Here is an 18,386-nt window from a genome sequence, read left to right as displayed (position 1 = left end):
TACACCCCGGACCTGAGTGGTGGCGGTGGGAGAAGGGAAGAGAACCGAGGGATTTATGCAATTTTTGAGAGTAATGTTTTGGAAACTCTGTTAGCGCTGAGAGAGGAAAGGCTAATGCCAGCCTTCATTCAATGTCAGAGAAATCCAGGTGGAGGTAGAGTGAGAGAAACAAGACTAATTAGTTCCGTTACTTGCAATGACTTTGTAGCAATGAGACCTCCACAAAGCATACAGGTGTTATTTGGGGGAGAGGTTTGGGAAAGAGTATGAGGGCTTAAGGAGAAAAATAAGGGTTGTTGAATTGGATTCACACGGTGGTAAACCCTTGCTGTTATTTTGTCTGTCTCCTTTTTCTGCAGCTGGGGGTGGCTGGGTGCTCTGGAGATGGATCCAGGCAGGAAGATATTCTATGAATTAGTAGCAACACTGCTAGGTAAGTGCATTCTACTGACTTCTTGTTTGTGTTAGTTACAGGACTCTCATCAGGCCCACGTACAAAATGTCCTACCGAACTGTGACCACGCTGGAATGGAGGTGCTGTCCTGGCTTCACGGGGAGCAACTGTGAGGAGGGTACGTTATCCAGCAATACACCTGTCCTTAGAGAGCAACAAGGGGATGTGTGGATGGACTGGCTGTGTTGAGTTGGGTTTTGTTCCTTAATTTGCTCTACACTTCTCAAACACAGGAAAAAATCACCTTTATCTTGACTCCCCATCACTATCTGAATGCTCACACACAAGATCTGACAAGTGGTCTTGGAAAATAGACCAGACTGAATGGCTGCAAAGAAGCCTGAACAAGGAAGGGGAAAGAAATGAGGAAATAGTTACTCGGGGATGACCTGTTCATAGGTGTGCTTGTGCTTGGCAGAGTCCTTGCAGAGTACTTCAGAAAATGCGCTTTCTCCACATCCCACTGCCATCACCATCAGTTGCTGTAGCTGATGAAAGCTGGTCCCTGGATGGCTGCTTGTAACAGTTGTGCCTGTAAGGTCTGGATACAAATAATAGCTGTGTTCCCAGAGGGCTTTGAATTAAATTAGGCACCTTTGGTTTCCCTTCCCACCCACCCCTGACTTACTGGTGCAACATTCAGGTTGCACAGTGCATGTGAAAACAGTTCTGGGTTTGGCATCTGATCTTTCATGGAGGAAAACACAGAGCTCTCTGCAGAGCTGGAAGAAAGGGAAGTCTTTCTTTTCCTTTTCTTATCATGATGAACAAAAAGGACACATTTTGCATTTTCCTTCCTGATGTTTTCTGCTTCAACTGTTGCTTCTGGGACGTTGAAGTTAGTGCTTCTCCATCGAGTTTCACGTTTAGGCACTAAGGCATCTGCTGAATCTGTGTCATGAGTGTTCATGGCTTATGAACGGGAGAGAAACTAAGCCTTGAGTTTTCTGTTCATTTGCATCAGGTCACACAGCCTGCCTCTGCTGGCTGGTGAAGGGTCATTGGGGGTGTTTGGGGTGTCCAACATCTCTAAGACTCTGCTGTTTTCTAGCCGCACCTTGTTTTCTTTGTGCTGTGATCTCTTGGTGCTAATCACACAATTAATGAAAATCTCTAACTAGGAAGTTGTCTCGTTACAGTCACAAAGAATGATGGTTGCAGACAGCAGCTCCCTTCAGGCTGCTAAGGAAACAATAGTTTCCCAGAAGCTCAAGAAAAGTCTTAAAAAGTGGCAAAGTTACCGTAAATTGCAGTCTGCAGGACAGAACTTTGCATTTTAGCATGCTGCTAAAAGAAGTGAGCCTGGGAAAGAAAAGCTGCTGAGTGCAGCTTGGATTCTTACCTGTCACTGCAGGGGAGAGGGATGCTAAGGACTGTGGCAGAAACTGTTATTTCTAAAGTAGCTGTAGCTCAGGCTGGCCAAGGATCTGACCAGGGACCCAAGAAGCCTGGGTGTGGAGCCCGTTTGTGCCTGTAGGTTTGGACAGGTGTGAATAATTACAGCTTAGTGGTGCTGCTGGTGTAAAGGAGAGAATCCAGCTCCCTCCTGCAGTGCCAGATCTGTCTCACCAGAGTTCAGTGGAAATAAAAAGCCAACATAAGCTTGTAGGGAAAGTCAGCAGCGATCTCACAGGAACAGGTCTGTGGAACGAGGTGACAATTTTATGCAGCCAGTTTTCAAGGTGGAACTGTTCTTTTGGGCTTGGATATGGTCTGTGGAGTGTGAGCAGAAAGCCAGTAGCAAGCCCTCACTTTCATGTGTGAGATTCTTTTTACCTTTTTTTTTTTTTTCCTCCCTAAAACATCTGGCACTACTGATAGTCCCATATTCTTGAAAGAAAGAGGAAAAAAAAAAAAAGACACCTCTCTCTAGCAGAGCAGGGTTGTGCCACTGAATTTCTAGCAGCAGCACTGAAACTAGTGTGTGCGCAGCAGCTCAAGCTGTCTGGAGGCATCAATTTTGAAATTGAAGTATTTACTTGCTCCTTATGTTAATCCGTAATGTTAGTGTCACTCGGAATTCTAAGTAAAAGAGGCTGTAAGGAGTTCTTTAGGGCTTTTTGGCAACCTGATATACAGCCTTTTATACTCTTTCCTTTCTGCACTCCCTCCTACTACAAACACAGCTCCTCTGAGAGGGTAGGATGCTTACATCTGTGTGGGTCCTTTCTGGAAACAGCAGACAAAAGAAAACAGAAAACTAAACTCAAACAAAACAAAAACAGTGCAATTATGAAGCCACAGCAAATTAGCAGGGTAGAACTTCAAAATGCTTTCATCTATTTTTGGTATTAGTTATATTTCACCTCAATATTTCATTTCACTTGTATGTGCAGCTGGTGCTTTTGAAGTTGATGTGAGGTAGGTATGATTGAAGGCAGATTGGATCCGCACTATTTTTAACTTGCCTCCTTGCTGTGTTGCAAATGCTCTAATTCTCTGACAGTCACTATTGTTCTCCACTGTCAGCAGAATGGCAACTACAGTGGCTCTGAACTTCTGCTTCAAGATGTGTCCCGTTTCCAGAGACTGAAGGAAAAAGTTTTTTTTCCCAACAGGCCCTGGATAGTAAAGGTTGCATTTCCATGAGTAGGACAGGCTAAGCCAGGAGATAATGGTTTGATCAAGCACATAGAGCACTTCTGAGAGTTGTGTGTGCATGGGCACAGCAGCAGGGTCCCTTCTTCAGACTGATAGTGTTTTTTATGTCTTCAGGCTTGAGAGATCCTATCTATTGATTGCTGCTTTAATCCCGAGAGAGCAGGGCTAATTCTTGTTCCTATTTTGTGCTGTTCTGGAACAGTGTCTTTAGGGGAGCCATTGTAGCCTATCTGGAGGATGGATTATTTTTACTAGCTGTCCTTTTATAAGGCCTTCCTTGCCTTTTTACAACTTGTTTTATTTCTTCTAGGATTTTATGGGGGAAGGAAAGATGGCGGGAGGGTGAACCAGGGAAACCAAGTTAAAGAACTTGCAATCATTCAAAGGCTGCAGTGCATCTATTTCCGACATACATACTTCTACGTTATCTCCCAAATGGCAGGCCAACTTTTCTTTTGTGAAGAAAACAGTCCAGCATGGATCTCTAGCCCCAAAATATGGTAAACTCCTGATGGTTTGCTGTAACACACCTCCAATGAGAAAGCTCCCCTTTCACAGTTAACGTGCTGTGCACTGATAGAGCAAGCTGTTAAATGCAATTTGAGTATTACAAAATGTCTTGACCCTTAGCTAATAAGTTTAGCTTGAGAAAGTAACCACTTAACTGTCACCAGCTGGCAGGCACCTACATCAATGCTGAATGCTGCACATTGTTTAGATTTAAATTATCTTGGGGAATTTAACTCTTGTGTTGTAGTTGATAAAGAGCAGCATCATCTGGAGGAAGCCCAGCTCTAAGAGCGGGTGGAGATTTTGCTACTCAGTGGGCTATTAATTTACTGAGCTGGGGATGGCTGCATCCAATCTGTTTCCTTTTTCTAAGCTGACACCGCTTGGGGCTTTGTGGCTTTCCCCTCACCCAAAGGTATGTCAATGTTTGAAAGGTCTCTACTTCTTTTTTTCTTTTGCTTTTGTGTAGAACTGTGACCAGCTAGCTGACTAGACAGTTAAAAATCACCAGTTGTACCAGGGCTTCCTGAAGGGTTTTTTCCAGCTTTCTTGGATGGAGGAAGAGGCTTGATGCAAACAAGTCTGGCAAATTTAACTGTCAGTACATGCTAATTTTTATTTTTCAGGTTCAGGATTTTTTTGTTTTGTTTAAACTGGAGCCCAAGCCTAGGACAGGAAATGAATCCACTGAGCCACCCAGTCTGCTGACTGCTGATATAAAGAACATATGGACGAGGGCAGTGCAGAGGTGAAGTGGTTTAGCTATTGCAATCATGCATCAAGCTGATTGATTTGAATCCAAGATGATGCTGACACTTCAACTCAGCCTTTTTTCTATATGGCTGAAAGTTCAAATCCAAGTGCAATCTCTTGGGAGAGGAAAAGTGCCCCCAGCAAGTTCAGGGGCTCAGCACTGCCCTAGAGCTCTCCAGCTAGGCAAGGTCTTATTTCACTTTACAAATCTAACATAGATTTCTTTCTTGTTTGTTTGTATTGCTTGGATTTGGGACAGTAGCCAGTATCGTATTTACCCCAGAAGCAGATTGATGCTAGACAGCTTAGCTGTTTGGGCAAGAAGCAGCTCCAAGAGTAACCTTGGCACCTCTAAAGTGATACCACTGTGATTCCAAGCTTGCTTTTTTCTTTCCATAAGAATACAAGTAGGATAGGAAACTTGAGCAGCCTTGTTCAAGTAATGGCTTAATCTGAGAACTTCCTTTCTTCCCTGTCGTTCCCTCCCCGCCCCCCCCCCGCCCCTCTTCTTATTTCAGTTCTTAGAATATTTTTATCTACTTCTAATAACTATTGCTTGCATCTTGTCATCCTGATATTTTTCAAACCTCTTAGATTTCCATGTGTTTACAGATTTCAAAGCAGCATAAGAAAATAAGGGCTTTCCTTGGTATGACAGAGTGCAAAAGCCCTTTCCTTTTCTACTGGTGGTTCACAAAGTTTCTTCGTCTCAGGAGGAGATGCAGAATAATACCACCAGGAAAGTCTTAAACTAGCAAATACAATTATGATACGATATCTGATGAGGCCATGAGAATGAACATGAAAACTAGAGACCTGAAAGTTTGAAAGTCCATTGAAGTGCTCTAGAAGGAAGGGTATTCAAAGTGGTGTTGATGGGACCTCACTTCTCCAGGTCTTGGTTTGCTCCCCTCTGAACCGTAAAACATAGAACTGTCAATCTGTGGGAAAATACACTGTGAAGGTTACGGAGTAACGTTTTCCATAATATCACAGTAGTTCTTTTCAGGACTAAAGCTTGTGTGTTTTTTCCTTTTGTCAAGTACTTCAGTTCCTTCTTGTTTTTTGCTCTTCCTCATAGCCACTGTTTGGAAGCAAGGGAGTTAAGGCTGTGCCTCACATATAGCAAGTAGCAGACCTCTTTCCTGCTACTGAGCATTTTTCATCTTGCCCTTAAAAACCGAGAAAATGTAAGAGAAGGCCGCAGGGGTTAAGAGAGGCATTGCACTATCTGTTCATGTTGCTGCTAAACCCTAGTACAGTGATGTTTTCCCACTTCAGCAGAGTCCAACTCCTACCATAATCAAAGCGAAAGATTGTGTTTGAACAGTGAAACTCTCCCAGAGGTGGCTATATCTCGGTGCTCTCTGGTTAGCAGGGCAGTTTTATGCTGCAAATGTGTTGCAGACTGAGGTACCTTCCTTTCAAGTTTGGATCTAGCACAGATCCTTGCATGTGTGTAGTTCTCTTCTAGAGACTGGCTCAGTAATTCCTTTAGTGAAATGTGTCTTTGCTCTCATTTTGAGACCTTTGGAACAAAGTCTAACACTTCGTTCCACATAGCAAACTTGCTTCTAAAAATATGTTCACATTACAAAGTTTAATGTTTATTAGATAGAAGTGAATTATGTGAATACATGTTATACACTTAATAGTCTAACCTGAATTTCCTAATAATTATCTAGTTAGTAAGTAGGAAGTAAAATGTGGTACTGACCTTCAAAAAGTTATCATGAGAAAACATCAAAACATGTTGATCACCCTTGATGGAGTTGCTGATGCACGGAGGTGGCTTTCTGAGTAATGATGTTTGTGTATCTATAGCGCACAGGTGTTGGATAGTATCTACCCTGATATTTTCTTCCATAGCATATGCCTCCTGCTCCTCCATACCTCCTATTTGTGTTTATGGTGGCCTCTTCAATATGAGGCAGAACGTCCACCAGAAGTTTCCCAAACAACTCTATGATGTGTCACCCAATTCCTTTCTGCTCCCATCACCATGCTGACCATTCAGCAACCTCTGGCTTCAGGCATAACGTGTGTCACCCTTGATCAAATTTTCTGAGGAGTTCCTGGAGTGTGTGGTCACTGTTGGAAGAATACGCAGCCTGCTGAGAGCACTTTCTGGCATCAGTGCTGTGTGACTACTCGAACAATTTCTAAATGTTCATCTTCTCTTTCGATACGCAGTCAAAAAAAAAATAAAATCCCTGTCAGATTTCCAAAGGCTTTGACACAGCATTCCAGCATCTGAGTAGTTTCACTTTTTTTGGACGTTTTTAATCTGAACAGGGTGAATTTTATTCAGCACCTAATGTCAAAATATTTGGACTGCTAAATATCTGCAGATGTTATCTTAACATAATTAAAAAAGCTGTATGCCGTACTGTTACACTGTCCCAATTTTTTTAGCTCCCATCAAATTACTGTGGTACACAGAGATTCTTTTTTATTTTGATAAGCTATTTGTTTCCTTTCCCAAATATGTTGGATGCTTTCTGTTTCTGCTGCTGTGTATTTCTTAATTCACAAGTGACAGAGCCGCCTATTTATAGTGAATGGCTTTCCTATTAATTTGCTTGACTTCTAATTAGGGGTGAATGTAACATTACCTTGGGTAGGGGTAACACAGGACCAGGCCGCAAGGCTCTGTGTGTGTCTGCCCTGTCTGGATCGTTCTCACCATGCTGGCAGGATTCTGCCGATTGCTGTCAAGAGACAAAAGCATGCGAGGCTTCTTTAACAACTTCTACCTGTCCATAGGTGCTGGTATTACTAATTGATAGGCGTATTTTCTGGGAAATGGTGAGGTGCAGCAGGAGAAGGTTAGAGTTGAGAAGGAAGTCCTCGGTAGTCGACTTGGTCATCTGAGCTCCTACTGCTGTAGTAAAGCAGGTTCTGCCATTACACAGAATGGATGCCAGCAGTAAGATATGGCTCTTCCGTGTCTCTGGCAGTGTTGCTGCTTCCTAAAGAAGCTTTGCTTTCATCTTCCATGCAACGGTCTTTAGTGTATGAAAACAAGTAGAGTAGCAATCATGATCCTGGAACTGCTGGAAAGACCAAAAATGGTGAATTACTAGAATAAGTGGTCTATGAAATTGGGCAGTGTCTTCATTTTTGCCTGTTAGAGATGGCATGGGATGGTTCTGCCTTGAAGATAGGAGTCTCTTGAGATTCTTTCTGCCTGCTTCAGTGACAGAGCAGGTAAGTGCTGATGAGCTGGGCTACATTAGAGGCAACTGTTGTCAAAAATATTGTCAATTGGTGACTGGACTGCTATTGGCAATGCAGGTTTCATCAAATCCTTCTTGGAGTACTTATGATCCTGTAAAGAACATAAAGGGTAGTAATCTTGAAGCACTCAGCAAAGCAGATAAACAACTAGGAAAAGGTCCACAGAAAGAAACTGCTTTCATTGGGAGTTATAACGTGCCATCCAGAGGGACCTTGACAGGCTTGAGAGGTGGGCCTGTGCGAACCTCATGAAGTTCAACCAGGCCAAGTGCAAGGTCCTGCATGTGGGTCATGGCAATCCCAGGCACAAATACAGGTTGGGCAGAGAATGGCTTGAGAGCAGCCCTGAGGAGAAAGACTTGGGGGTGCTGGTGGACGGGAAGCTCAACATGAGCAGGCAATGCGCACTTGCAGCCCAGAAAGCCACCCACATCCTGGGCCATATCAAAAGAAGCGTGGCCAGCAGGGCGAGGGAGGTGATTCTGCCCCTCTACTCTGCTCTGGTGAGACCCCACCTGGAGTACTGCATCCAGCTCTGGAGTCCTCAACACAAGAAGGACATGGACCTGTTGGAATGGGTCCAGCAGAGGGCCATGAAGATGATCAGAGGGCTGGAGCACCTCTTCTATGAGGACAGGCTGAGAGAGTTGGGGTTGTTCAGCCTGGAGAAGAGAAGGCTCCGAGGAGACCTTATAGCGGCCTTCCAGTACCTGAAGGGGGCCTACAGGAAGGATGGGGAGGGACTCTTTATCAGGGAGTGTAATGATAGGACACGGGATAACGGCCTCAAACTGGAAGAGGGTAGGTTTAGATTGGATATCAGGAAGAAATTCTTTCCTGTAAAGGTGGTGAGGCCCTGGAACAGGTTGCCCAGGGAAGTTGTCAATGCCCCATCCCTGGAAGTGTTCAAGGCCAGGCTGGATGAGATTTTGAGCAACCTGGTCTAGTGGGAGGTGTCCCTGCCCAGGGCAGGGGGGTTGGAACTAGATGAACTTTAAGGTCCTTTCCAACCTGAACTGTTCTGTATTGATTGCGGGAGTAGATGAGCGAAATTTGGAGGATGCTGCTGGTAAGGAGGTCAGCCAAGGGGATACAGTGCTCTCTCCGAATTCTGCCGTAAGCCTGTAAAGAGAGCTTGGGGGGGGGGGGCGGGGCGGTTGTGTGGAAAACTAGACCTTTGACTTCAGTAATTGGTTATGGAATGGCAAATGCCACCGATTCTTATTCATCTGCGGTGCTAGCATGTTTTTAGCATGTTAGGACTTTCCAGTGGGATCAGTTTGATCAGCCAGGAGAACGGAAGCAAGGAAGTCTTGGGCACTGCGTATGTCTTTCTCTTGACCAAACAAAGATTCAGTGATGGTGCACCTGAGAGCCTTTAAGTATTTTCTATTAGATTTATATAAGCACTCTTAGACACATCTCTGGTGGTTGATTAGTTAGATATAGAAACTTTTGCACCCAGGTGAGCTCTTGAATTACTTGGGAACAGAACTTGAGAGGCGTGGGTTCTGAAGAGCCCATACAACCTCTCAACAGTGTCTTCTTTCATAATCCTTACTGCCTCCTTCAACCCTATGTTTTTAACTCACTACTTTCTCATGTAGATGTTCCCTTCGGAGCTCCTGTCTCCCCCCAAAATTATCACTTATTTCCCATTCATCCTCACAATGATGAACACTTGATTTGCTTGAGGCCATTAAAAGGGAGTTGGTTTTTCCCATTATTACAGCACCCGGGATAAAAATCTACTTCTAAATCTGCTTAGGAATTGGAGGGGATTTCAAAAGACAGCTGACTTCTGTAGTCTTCCTCCTTACCCCGTCTTCCCCCTCCCCCCAAATCCTTGAGGGCCATATCCTTCAATGGGTTTGGAGTTCAGGTTTGTTTGGGGGTTGTGTGTATGTGTGTGTTTTGGATTTATTTTTTTAAATATATTTGGTCTTGTCAAACTTCACAAACTGTGAAGAGATCTTGCAACAGAAGGATTGCCTAAGAAATATAGAGATCACCTTGAGATCAGCTTGTTTTCATCAGGTTTAGAAATGCTTCTGACATAAAGCAATTCTGCTTTTACTGCAGGGAGTTAGAAACTACCATCAGTCCACACTAAACTCTAATCCTGAGGTGGACAACTGTCATCTCAGAGAGCAGTGAATGAACAAGATGGACTTGATACTTTTTTTCTTAAAAATAATTGTTTTGGTAAGACACAGATTGCAGGATGATCTCCCTGAAAATCTGTGCACAGAGGCTGTCCTAACATGAGCTGTGCAAGACATACTCCTGCCCTTTTGGACAAGCCTGAGAAGTGTGTAATGATGAGATGGCTAAGGTGGGCCTTAGTCAAGTTCAGGACTTGGGGAGATACCTCACATGGTGTATCTACTGCTCTCACGGGTGGTTGGGCTCTGTGAGAAGGCTGGATCCTTTGATTTCCAATATCCAAATCTGGAGACATCTTCTGATGGCTGGTAGGTTTTGCCACCTGCCTTCCTAACCTTTGTGAGATGAGTTGATGTTGCTGGTCCGTTAACGATAGAGGAGGGATGACCTTGAGGAAGCAATTTTGTGTAAACAGACCAGATTGTTGCAATTATTAAAAGCCATGTGAAAATAGCCAGAAGGTTGGAGGACTTCACTAAGCCATCAATTCCATCCAGGATAAGGGCTTTGGACTGAATGCAGAGCATGCTGGAAAGTACATGCAGCTCCTGCCAGTGTTGTGTCCTCTCCTGTTAAAGGAGGATGAGACACCTTATGCCGTCAGTCCTGCAAATGTAATTAGTACCAAAACAATGAAAAACATTCTCCTGAAAAACTCCACCCTGTTTCTCTTTTCTACAGAGATTCCTGTCAGAGATGGTAGGGGAAGGGTGGGGTTGTGTTTGTAACAAAAGTTAGCAGATTTTGGAGCGCACACCACACTGCCAGTCACATATGGAAGTGCTAAATGAGAGGAATAGTTCCCGATTGGTGTCCACTGTTCATTTTGATGCTTTTCAAGTGAATTATAGATAACAATGGAAGAAGAATTAAAACCACCCGCTGAAGCTGTATCTGAGCTTCCTTGCTGCCACAATAATTTATTTGATTATTATGTTTTTTTTTAAATCAGGAATAGGAAACAAGGCCCGGGCCTTTAATATGAAATGCTTACAGTTGGGCTGGGTGGCAATTAAGAGGAGTATCTTCTTCACTGAATTTGCAAGGCTATTGCACACTTAGCAAGGTGTTTTGTGTTTAATTTTTGAGCATAACACTTATGAAATTACAGCTCCCTCCCCATCACTTTTCAAGGGCTTAGTTATGAAATGTTTGGACTTAATGTTGCTGTCAAACAGTGTTGAATGGGATGATTCCTTGAGGAAGAACTTGCTGAATTTCTTCCAGGAGAATACTTGAGCGGCCAAGTAATGCCTGGTATGCGGAGTGCCATCTCTTTTCTTATGTGATTGCAGTAATTTATTTACTTTTAATCACCCTGGATATTTGGCCCTAGCAGCAGTGGAGACTTGTGCAGATATGAACGTTGGTGAGGATAAGGGAGAGAGGAGGGGAACGTTCCTAGTTTTCATCCCTAGATGAAACCTTCACCTCTAGGTGTGACTCTGGGTTTGGAGTCCTGCTGCCATCTCTTCTTTCTGTCTTGTCACATACTGGAGGAGAGATGAGAACATACTTTGCACCACATGAGTTCTAAGATTCCTGCGCAGAGCTGTTCTAACAACGATTTGTCACTTTGCATGAGCAATGGAGGAATATCTCATACTGCTGGGCTTTAAAGAAATGAGAAAAGGAAATTCCTTATGATGGGAGACTTCATTGCCAGCTTTCCACAGACGGCAGATGGACAGGCCAATGTACTCTTCCTCCAAAGAGTTTTCTAATAATTTTAAACAAAGTTGTTGACAGTGCAAGCTGTTTGCACATGTAAGTGGTAAGAAGGGTATAAGGTGTTGCAAGACAAGGGGGAAAGGCTGAAGGCCGTAGAGTACACAGGGAGTGGTGCAGTTGGTAGCAAGCTGAACTGGAGCCAAGCTTTGGGGTGAGGCAGATGGAGATCTTTCTACCTTAGGGGCTCTTGCCTTTTCTATTTAAAATTTTTTAAAATGTAGGTTTCTCATTAAATGAGTTAATGCAATTGGTACAATGAGACTTGTGCTTTCTGTGATACCTAATTTTAGTTGTGGGCTGCTCAAAACCTTCAACATAACGGAGAGTTCATGCAAGTGCAGTACCTAAGCAGGCGAAGCCTCCTCCCCACAAAAGTTTTCTTCAGGCAGAAGAGGAGATTTACTGGGGACCTAAATCCCTAGTGCAACTGTTAACAACGTTATTCTGGGATGCTTTGCCATGTGGAAATGAGATTGCAAGGGATTGGGATGCAGGTAGAATTGGGATTGCAAACCCAGGAGTAGGAACAGAGGTGGATTTGCTGGAGATGTTTGAGACTAGTTTCACATTTTGTAGAAGACTTCAAGGTAAAATCAAGAGGTAGGCATCAAATTTGCATGTTATTGAATCCTAGACTTATTATTACTCAATTCTTTTGTTATTAAAAGGTGAACCAAAAGTGTTCCTCCAAATAATAGTTTCTAGTGGAGTTGAATTTCAGTTTAACGTGGAGAAGTGCTAGACAAAAGCATGTTCAATGCATGTCATTCCAGTATCATGTCTCCTCTCTGTGAGCTAGTTAACAGGGTAAAGGCAGCAAAGTTAGTACAGGTCCATTTGGGAAGCTACAGGAATGTGCATCATATGGAGCAACTTGGAAATACATGGTTCACTCAAAAGAAACCCTGGGCTGTAATTAGTAAGGTTCACCCTGTGTCAGTTTGGGCAGATGTGTCAGATGGAGTTGTACTGGGGACTGTTCTCAGTCCGGTATGGCTTGGTGGTTCATTTTAAAGTTTGGTGTACGGAATGGCGCGAGCCCTCTAACAGGGGGGTGTGTGTTAGAGGTTGAGCAGTACGGGGAATACATGGTAGACTAGGATTAAAATGCAGTGAAATCTTGATTAAATTGTAAAGTTGGGCAGAAATCCATAAAGCGAGACTTGGTCAAGGTCAGTCACAGAGGCTGGAGTAATCAAACGCACAAATTTTGAACGGAAGGAGACTCTGAAGGTAGCAGGATCCCAGGGGACGGAATGGAGTTTGTGGAAGACGGCAGAATGAAGCTCCACTCTAAACTCAGGAGAAGAAATGCCATCCTGGAGTCTGGTGCTACAAATACTCTAACCAGATGCAAAGTTTACCACTAACGCATCCATGAGAGTCCCTGATGCGCAACATTTTAAACTTTGTGTATGTTTATGGCTAGCAGTGCCTGTATATGTGTGTGTGTCAGTGTTTCTCAGGTCGAGTTTCAGCATTTACTGTAACTTCAGCCTTGTTACTGCTTAATTCATGTGAAAGCTAGTCCTAATTGGGGTTACACATCTGAGCCCCAAGATCTTAAATACTGTAAGGGGTATGTTGCATCTGTGAAGGAAAGTGTTTGGCTGGAAAGGAATATGCCTTCTGTAGGTGATGGGATTTGAATATGTTATACTGTCAAATGATTTAGATTGGTTAAATCTGATTACCAGCTAGACTAGTTAGTATGTACATATATGTATATGCAACTGGAAATAGTATTAACACAAACGAGCTTTTCTAAAAAAAAAACATAATTAGTAGTCATTAAGGGCTAACTCTTGTTTTTCCAAAACTGGACAAGAAGTAGGTATAGACTCATTCTAATGACTACAGCATGTGATTACAAAGAGTAGGAAACACTTAATCAGTTCCTAAAACAAGTGTAGCATTGCAAGATATCCTGGTTGTCACTGCAGTGGAAAGAACACTTATTGGATGGGTCTTTAGCAACTTTATAGTTCCTAAATAAATGAAGGCTGTGAAAAACTTGCTGGTGAACTTTCTGAAGAAATCAAGTATGATTCTATGTACTATGAGCTAGATTTCAGACAACGTTTAATAACGTACCTCATCAAAACATGTGAGAGAGTCAAACTTCACCATTTAAACAGGTTGCACTAGGTCCCTCAACCACCAAAACAAGAAAGATGTTAAGGAATGGCTCTGTGAAAATCCTCTATCATGAAGTTCATTAAAGATTGATAGATTTTATTTTGGACTCATAACATATGCTTCTTGCTCAGGCTCCTGATTTGTCTCCTCCTTGGATAATGCATCCAAATCCACAAGTAACATGCAAGTTTGCATTTCATTTTGAGCCCAGCAGGCATACGGCAATGAGGTTACAAGACCTTTCCAAGTGAGCCTGGAGGGACTTGTTGGCTAGAGTTTGGATTTCTGGCAAGCAGCTTACTCCAGCTCTTTTCTGTAATAAACTCAGGGTTCAGTCCCCGGCCTCTTATAGATACTGAGCACTGTTGCGTGTCTCTGGATAATCAGTCACTAAAAGGCACAGATGTTTCAAGATGCGTAGCAATGGGTGCAGCACATAAGAAAGGCAACATCAGGGTCATACTACAGACGAAACCACATCTTACATGTGTTCTTTCTTCACAGGAAAATTCTTGTAGCACTTGCAGTTTTCTGGTTGCTAATACCATCAAATGAATAATGCTAAAGCTAATAATGCTTGTGACTTTTATTTGCTGTTCATTAAACCTTGCAATGCCATAGATGGCACGTGCCTCTACTGCAGGCAGATCCAATAGAAGAGCATTATAGTAATGAACAGAGTGGGGTGCAGGATTGCACCGTGGCTTAAATTAATTTGGGCAGCAATTCTAACCAAGTCAGAAGGATTATACAAATACGGGACTGGAAGATGCTCTAGTCCTTACCTGGTTATGGAGATGCTAAGAGATGGTTGAAGAAATTCCTGCATTTTTTCTTTTGCTGTAAATGAAATGTACTCCTTGTTACAAAAAAATAAGAGAAGAAAACAGACACAGTGAGGATTTAGAATTTGATGTTTAATTTGTTTGTAAATGATGACTTTAGAAGTAATGCTAAAGAAGTCTTTGGTGTGATCCACTGTGGAAAATGCAGGGGCCTATGTTGATTGCTATGTAGTCCGTCATTTTAAAAACCTTAAGGAACATTCATGGCAGATAGACTTTAGTTAGATTACTTCCTGCTGCCAGTGGCTGTCAAATGTGTGTCCCCAGATCAAGTGCCAGAGGTTTCTGTTGAAGGTGTCAGGTCTTGTTGTCATGGAAAGAGAGTGTTTTCTACAGCACAAGCTGTAGAAACTGCTGTGGTACCATTGAGACACTGACAGAAATTGCGAAGTATCTTGGTTAATTAGTTCTTCTCCAGTGGCCAGTTTAGGCGGCAGATACAAAACGATTGCAGTTGTCAGCCAGTCTTTTTTGAACTTCAACGGTTAAGCCTGTGCTTAAGTAACGAAGTTTCTGGGTTTCTCTTTACTGGTGGTGAGAGTTGTTAAATCCATATGGCTCCAAATGCTGCAGCTAGTAGTATTGCTGCAGGGCTTTGCACTGTAAAACATTATAGCCCATTAAATGAGGGGAACAAGCTACTCCTAAACTTGTCTTATTTGATCTTTTCAAACTTACCCTCAAGTGATTAAGCAAACAGTGGCTTTTCAAGCATTCTCCAGTTCTATTATCTGCTAAACACATCTCTGTGTAATCTGCCAAAGATGCCTTGTACACTGTCCTTCTGCTGTGTACTTGTTAGTCCTTGTGGAAACATAAATAAGCAGTTATTTCTATTGCATCTAGGCTGTCCGGGTGGGATGCAGAGGATGGGTGTTTGTTTATGTTTAACATAACACAAAACTTGAAGATGCTTGCTTTTGTCTTAAAAAGCTGTCTCGCTGTGAGTGCTATTATTATTGGCTACACAGGAAAATAAACCACTCTCCATGCTATGTGAGTACTTCAAGTTCATTTATAGTATAATGTGTCTGCACAAAGGTATCACTTTTGCCCTGCGCTTGTCCTAAGGAAGCAGAATGGCTGCTAGCAGTGGTAGTTAAGATGCTAACCGTAAAACTATAAGCTCTTTACAGAACAGTATTAGGAACAAGATCCTTCATACACTTAATGGGGAAAATGAATGAGCATTTAGATGGCTCTATTAATGTCTAGTGGAGACTTTTTTTTCTTTTTTTTTTTTTCTAGACTGAGTGTCCTTTGACACTCAGCACTGGTCTCCTAGACCTGGACAGTTCTGAATACTATAAACTCTGGAATATAAAACGTTGCCCTCGAACCTGTATTTGCTACAAATTCAGCTATAAAGCTTTAGTCTTTGTTGATTTAAGCAGGAAAGACAGAGTAAAAGTAAGTTTTGCTCTTCAAACTCTTGAAAAACTGGCAGGAGAAGAGGACCATATTCCTGAAGTACATCAAAAGCTAATTATTTATCAGTCCTTTGTCCTTGGAGTTGTGATGATTCCAAAGTGAGTGAGTATCCTTTTTCCGATCCACATGGTTTTGTACCTCATTTATACCTCAAATCAGCAGAAATTCTGATCTTCACCTGGCTTTTTATGGCAGCTTGTAGAACTGTAAATGCGAGTATTCTCTGACAGCAAATCCTAAATCAACCTTTGGTCACTGCAAGCTGGAATGATTTGAAAACCTGTGTAACCTTTTGACCAAACCTGGGCTTATGTTCAACATCTTTAACAAGAACTGAAGCCAGAACAGCCCTGATGACTTCAGATTTTCATTATAAGCCAGCTGTAGGCCCTAATGTACATTCAGGTTGGGACAGAGGATATAATGGGTCAGCTGCACCATTTGGGCAGGAATGTGCTTGCTCCCTTGGGATCCTGTGAGCAATGGCATTCTCACCGTTGCTTTTTACTTATCTGGCACTGAAAAGCAGTGGCCACTTTCTCTTCCTTTTCACCACAGCTCATGAGCATCAGCTATGTTAGGGCAGTCTTTGCCAGCATCCGTCACGGTTTTCCTTTGCTCTCCAGCCCTCACCATGGCGCTGAATGATGTGACGCTGTGGGCTGCTCCCTGTGAATGAATAATCAGCGTAATTCTGCACAAACCCTGCATTACAATGGTGTGCTGGGTTTGCTGGTCCAGCTTTGAGTCCCTGGTGTGCACGTGATTTGAAACGTTGTATGTTAAATCCCTTCTTCTGGCACAGATGCCTGTGTGACTTGACCTTACATCAATGTGGATTGATCCAGGCATGGATGCAATAGCTCTGCACCTGCATTAACCCGGTGAAGTAGAAGGTAGCTTCAATTTGGGTGCAATAATCAGCCTCTTATCTAGCCCTGTTCATGCAGTAGCATGGGCTGTCTCCCGTTTGCTATTAGCTGAAAGGGTTCCCTGTTTCTAAGTGCGTGTTGGAAGAGCTAACAAGGTAATTGTCAAGTGTTTTTCTGACTAGTACAGATGACAGAGGGGAGAGTTGGACCGCTTATGTTTATATATGTAGGAAAAGTAGTATAACAAAACTCTGTGGGACCTGTATGTAAGGGAAAGGTGACTTTATTTTAAAACACATAAATACATTGATTCTACCCGCTCACATTCTTGTAACTATGAGCACTTGTGTGGTCTGGATTGGATCACTTGTGTGACATGGAGAAAAAGTGACAGTGTTGTCAAGTCCTATGTCTTTTGACTCTTTCCTGGCTGGTGATGACAGCTGGATTTTGGACAGTCTTTTATGCCTTTTAGATGTCAACGATAGTTACAGTGTATCCTTTTGACTTAGAATTTTGCTTAATTCATCCTCTATAACTCTTATCCAGGGCTGCTGCCCAGTGTCTTTGACCTTATTTTGGATATCTTCAGGACTATAATTTGTCTTCCCATTGAGATAACAGGAAGAGGCATGGTGTGTACTGTGTGATAGAACCTTCATGTGTATTTCATTCTTACCAATGTCAATGTTTCTGTCAAAAAAACAGTTGGCAGTTGGACTAGATGATTCCTGTAGGTCCCTTCCAATTGGGACTATTCTATTCTAAAAATAAATAATTTCCCTGTGTGTGACATAACCGTGCCTTTTGAGATGCATGTTATGGACTACAAGTTCCACCTAATGCACCTGTAGATCCAGGTTTCTCTTTAGCATCTTTGGGTTGCCTTGGATGTGACAGCACAGGAGTTTCTCTGTGCTTAGTGCCATAAAGACAGTTTTGATGCGCGTAGAGGCATTCTCCTGTGTGCTCTGATCCTAGCTCCTGCTCCTACTTGGTTGGCACTGGCATCCAGCATGTCCGTGCTTACAATGCCAGTAAATAACCAACCCCAAAACCAAAACATCATTTAGTGTTCAGGTTGCAGGTTTTTCCCCCCCATTCTGATGTCTAAATTCCACTTCATTGATGCAATAGGATGCTTCAGGCCACATTCCCCAGGGCAGTGATTGCAACTCCTCATGTGATTAAAGTCACTTGGCCAGCAGCCCTCATCACCACAGGGTCCACATTCCTCCAGTAAGAGGGGCTGGTGCATGTTAACTACACTGTGGTTCCAGCTTTTGTAGCCTTAGGATTTAGCTCTCAATAGTAAGAATACTCTGGTATTTGTTGTTATCCCACCTGAGACCCACAGGCTTATTTTGCTGTATTTGGGTAACTGGTTTATCGTATGGGCATACAGCAGGACCTAGCGTGTCTGTAGCTGTCAAACTCTGTAGACACACAGTAGATGTTTTTATTGCCCTTGCTTATCTGGCTGTCCCTCACTGTTTTAATATGAACCATACCAACTAAAGCTGCCTGAGAACTGAAGATTATCTATGGTATTCGTCACTTTCAGGAAGGGGAGTTGGTTTAATGTTGGCTTTTAGCATTTGCTAGGCCTTGTCTCCTTGACAGAAAACAACAGACTAAAACGAT

General features: G+C 42.8%; 1 protein-coding gene across 12 annotated transcripts in view; it reads left to right on the top strand.

Moving 5' to 3' along the window:
- COL26A1 (collagen type XXVI alpha 1 chain) overlaps window positions 1-18,386 on the top strand; it is a 194,873-nt gene that overhangs the window by 49,996 nt on the left and 126,491 nt on the right. For 10 of the 12 annotated variants that reach the window (XM_054209273.1, XM_054209272.1, XM_054209269.1 and 7 more), the window contains one exon: window positions 469-572. In XM_054209273.1, the coding sequence (XP_054065248.1) occupies window positions 469-572 (104 nt within the window). The remainder of the gene's footprint in view (window positions 1-468; window positions 573-18,386) is intronic. The other 2 variants (XM_054209263.1, XM_054209268.1) reach the window with 1 other exon arrangement.

This window comes from Rissa tridactyla, chromosome 7, assembly GCF_028500815.1.
Source record: "Rissa tridactyla isolate bRisTri1 chromosome 7, bRisTri1.patW.cur.20221130, whole genome shotgun sequence".
In the NCBI taxonomy this organism is placed as follows: domain Eukaryota; kingdom Metazoa; phylum Chordata; class Aves; order Charadriiformes; family Laridae; genus Rissa; species Rissa tridactyla.
This window is presented reverse-complemented; position numbering and strand designations above follow the sequence as displayed.